General features: G+C 39.8%; 1 protein-coding gene across 1 annotated transcript; it reads right to left on the bottom strand.

Annotated features, from left to right (window-relative positions):
- Positions 1 to 1,421: 1,421 nt before the first annotated feature.
- On the bottom strand, positions 1,422 to 3,122 carry LACBIDRAFT_328040 (uncharacterized protein; the record flags this gene model as incomplete). The annotated part of the gene is made up of 8 exons (XM_001881994.1): positions 1,422 to 1,451; positions 1,530 to 1,567; positions 1,855 to 1,885; positions 1,973 to 2,027; positions 2,277 to 2,279; positions 2,418 to 2,464; positions 2,527 to 2,698; positions 3,004 to 3,122. 8 exons carry the CDS (start codon positions 3,120 to 3,122, stop codon positions 1,422 to 1,424), a joined length of 495 nt encoding a protein of 164 aa, XP_001882029.1.
- Between the last annotated feature and the right edge of the window lie 1,329 nt (positions 3,123 to 4,451).

Genomic DNA, 4,451 nt, shown 5'->3' with positions numbered 1-4,451 from the left:
GGCTCAGCTTTCACTGAATTAGTCCATACCAAGGGAAGTGTAACACAACTACATGATGTAAAAGAATACACAAATACATTTGAGAGTACAATAGATTCTTAGAAAAAGCCAGAAAAATGAACCAACCTTCATTCTTTTTGCACTCAACTGTATATAATCACCCAGAGTCGACTTGTGAAAAAAAAAAAATTGAATGGAAAGGAATATTGTTGTAAAGCAGGTTGGTGTTGGATCGAAAGAAGTAAGTACTCAACGCTGCGAAAAGAAGTCTGCATTCGGTTGATGCCGGGAATCACATACAGGTGTGGATTCTCGCTGATTTTGTCCTCCACCATCAATATCTGCGGAATGGTGCAGAGCCGGTTTTCACTGGGCCTCATCCGTCGCTGCCTGAAGTGTAGTGTTTGGAAGTCCGGTCTCGTGACTGGAAAAAGACCGTAACCAGACCGGACCAAGACCGCAAAAGACCGGACCTGCGGTTACGGTCTTTTATTTTTGAAATGTAAAGACCGCAAAAAGACCGGTTAACGTGAACCGGTTTGGACCGGTTTGGACCGGTCTTTTGTAGCCCCTTAAATACCCTTTAAAACGCACCCAAGAACGTATGATTTGGTAAAAAAACGAGAGAGATATGAATTAAAATGTAAATTACTTTGGGGAATAATAGATGTACCAGACTTATTTTATAGAAGCACCAATTCCTAACGGAATTTAACGTTCTTGGGCTCGTTTTGAAGCTATTAAAAATGTTAATAAATTTACCGATTAATAATTTAAAAATATTGGCCTAAAGACCGGTCATAAACCAGTTAAAACCGATGCAGACCGAAACCGGTCTATAGACCGCAAAAAACCGCGGTCTGCGGTCTTTTTGCGGTCCGGTCTGGTCTTTTGACTTCTGGGGAAAATGCAGACCGGTTACGGTTACGGTTAACGCCCCTGGGCATCAAAAAACCGGACCGAACCGGACTTTCAAACACTACTGAAGTGAATTATTTTAAGATTTCACCTCAAACTCAGTGTAGGGCGGGAGGAAACGGCAAGGAGCTTAGTGCCTTGTGGAAAGTTAAATCGGACGGCGAGATTCAGTCGAGTGGTTGAATGCTTGACTGCAGGTGCATATTCTACAAGTTTTTAGATCATCGTTCCAGAGTGGCGTCCATGGCACCCATATTGTTATTGAAGATACAATCATGTATACATTGGGTGACTTTCTGTAACTCAAATTTATAAAAATGAATAAATCTGACCCTTATCGGAGTTTGAAATGAGAACTTCATGCGATAGTTTGTTGGAGGGCTTTGACAGTAGAAATTTTCAGTACACTTTATAATCTGAACTTGGAATCTGTACCTGAAATTGTACCAAAAGTGAACCTAGGAAATTTTATTACAGAGTTCACATTTTTCATCAAGTACAGATTATTTTGACAAGTTCACATTATATTTTGACTACAATTTATTCAAGTACAGATTACTATTATCCCATGTTCAGATTATTTATGAGTTCACATGAGCCCTTCATCTCACCTGACTTGAAAGTTGAGCAACATGAGTGGCACTTGCCACTTATTATTGTTCCATCTTGCGCCATTACTCTTAAACTCTAGATTAATCCACCCACACTGCTTTGTCTTCATTCACACTGCTCTCAGGTTCAAACACTGCTGCTTTTCTAACAAATGGCCACACTCCCTGTTGCCGACCTCTTGAAACATCTCAAGAACTATAGGGGCCTCCTTGAATGCTGTACCTGGCTTGATCTGGACTGCTTCATTTGCTTCACCTCAAACATCTGACAGGAGATCAGGTTAGGAACTCTGCCTGGATCTCATAATCCCCCACATTGGCTCACAGTGTATATACATGACTTTTTGACCCACATGCTGCAGCTCAGTGATGCTGTCATTATGCAACTCTGGGCAGGGCTCAAGAACTATGTTTGGTCACTTGACACCCATGTTTCTTCACACCTTACAGATGAGGAAAGGTATCACATGGGCATTGTGGGAGAAAGAGCATTGCATACTGAGAAAAAGTCAAGTGAGTGACTCTATTTCTTTGCTGCTTATTATCAATATAAATAATCAGGTGTTGATAAAGTGTCAAACATGCTCTATCATCCATGCTCATGCTGTCTTTTTTGTCACCACAGACTCAAATATAGCACCCTCTCATGTGTCAAGATTGTCATTTACCAATCAATGCATGGTCTCAATGCAAGGCATGGGTATTCAACCTCTCTTGCTTGCTCTGGTTAGTGGATTTTGAACTGACTACCTGTTGTGTTGTCATTAATGTGACTTTTCAGATTGCAAAATTCACTACCACCACAATTATTACACTGTGGATGGCACACGTCAGTTTTACAGTGGCACACCTATTCCTCAGCATATTCAAATTGAGGACCATGCTTACATCGAGGCAGACTTGTGCAAGCTATTCAGTGATTTTATGCTATCATTCTAAAGGTCATTCATAAGCTCATCAAAAACATGATTCACAGTCACAGAGAATAACGACAAACCTTCCAATACAAAATAGTTACAGTTTGCTTCAAGGCATCCACAGCAATCTTCTGCTGGGTCAACTGGTTTTTATGAGTCTCCCAATCCTTCTGTGTGCAATCCCGGGCATCATAGTGTTCCTGTTGTAGGGGACAATTGAGATTGGCTTCATTGGAGCCACAGTTGGAGTATCTAGGGACAGTTCAGCATGAGAAGGGGTCACTCCAAGAGTGACAGGTGGTTAGTGCTTGAAAGTCCAGTCCAGTCCGGTTTTTTGACCCAAAACGAAAAGACTGAGACCTAGACCAGTCCACACAATTCCTAAAACCTCAAAAGACTGGACCAGGACCAGAAAAGACCAAGACTGTGGCAAACTGGTTACAACCAGTTCAAGACCGGTTTTTCAGCTAAATATGCCATAAATTTTGCAATTGTAAGTCAGTAATTTTATTGACATTCTTTGTAGCTTTTAAAAAAGTGCAAGAACGTTAAATTACGTTGAGAATTGATGTACACTAACTAGGAAAAAAGAATGTCTGGTCATTTTTTGGACAAAGTTGGTGCTGTAACACAAGAACCAAACATTTTCAGAACTAAGCTCTGGTGTATGAGACATAGCTAAGGAGGTGTAGATTGTACATACCAAGTCTGGGGATGAATGAATGAAAACTCAGGATAAGGCAGAGCATTCACTGTGACAACTTCCAAAAATGGGATTTGACAAAATGGGAAATTCTGAATGACTGCAACCTACTGGAAGCAATTCACAATTTGAAGCAGAAATATTTTAAACACTCAATCTCCCTGCTATTGTCATAAGCCCCATAAAGTCTCTGAGATATATAATTCTATAGTCTCCCCAAAAAAGTGAATTTGAATTGATTCCCCTCCTTGGACATTTGCAGTTGCAAATATTGCCCAGGATTGATAGGAGAAGGTATCTATTGTCATAGTATTGTACATATACATAACTATTACTGTTCCATGATCTGATTTGACCACATTGCCAGGAATAAAGCATTTAATGGCTAATAAAACTTCAAGAAACTGTGAAAATTAAGAGACATATAGTCAATATGGTTCCCAGAAACCCTGCTTCCAAGGGGTTACAGTTAATATGGGTGTTTTGAAATGTCCATGCCAAGTGCTTCTACCTATCTCTTGAGTTTTGGGCACAGATGCTTCTCAAATGACCCACAAAGCTCACTGAAGCATGACAGAGAGATTTCCAAATCAGGCCTACAAAGGTATGGGGGTCTCAGATCCTTGTATGAATAGGACCTCTGTTTATTTCCTTTGGATAGTGTTCTTAGGTATGAGAAGTGCCTTGTGAAATATTTTCAGCCCCAATTCACCAAGAAAAATGTCAAGGATTGGTCCAGGACGATTGCTCTATGCAAAATGTACTTTTCTTGGGGACTATTCAAGTTATACCCAGTGTAAATTTATTTGCTATCATATTATACTTCAGGTGTTGTTTAAAGGACATCCTGAGTCTCCATGGATTAACTCAAAAGGGTGGTAGCATTTTTTCTTCTTGCAGAAAAGAAGGACCGATGTTGTAGATACTTGTTTACTTTCAGAAAAACCCTGGAAATTAACTTCTACAGACATCATGCAATGGTCATTTTAACATTTCTACAGTTGAGTGCAAAAAGAATGAAGGTTGGTTCATTTTTCTGGTTCTTTCTAAGAATCTATTGTACCTCAAATGTATTTGTGTATTCTTTTACATTATGTAGTTGTGTTACACTTCCCTTGGTATGGACTAATTTCAGTGAAAGCTGGGGCCTTGAGAAGGTTTTTATTCTGGAGGCCATTTTTGGCATCTGANAAAAAAAAAATGCGCTAACTGGAGAGGTAGCGAGAACATACCTCTGGTCAACCTGAATGAGCCTATCAAAGAATTAGTTAAAAATACTGAGTGGTTATGCTTGTAGAGCCT

The sequence above is a fragment of the Laccaria bicolor genome, genomic scaffold, assembly GCF_000143565.1.
Source record: "Laccaria bicolor S238N-H82 LACBIscaffold_15 genomic scaffold, whole genome shotgun sequence".
NCBI lineage: Eukaryota > Fungi > Basidiomycota > Agaricomycetes > Agaricales > Hydnangiaceae > Laccaria > Laccaria bicolor.
This window is presented reverse-complemented; position numbering and strand designations above follow the sequence as displayed.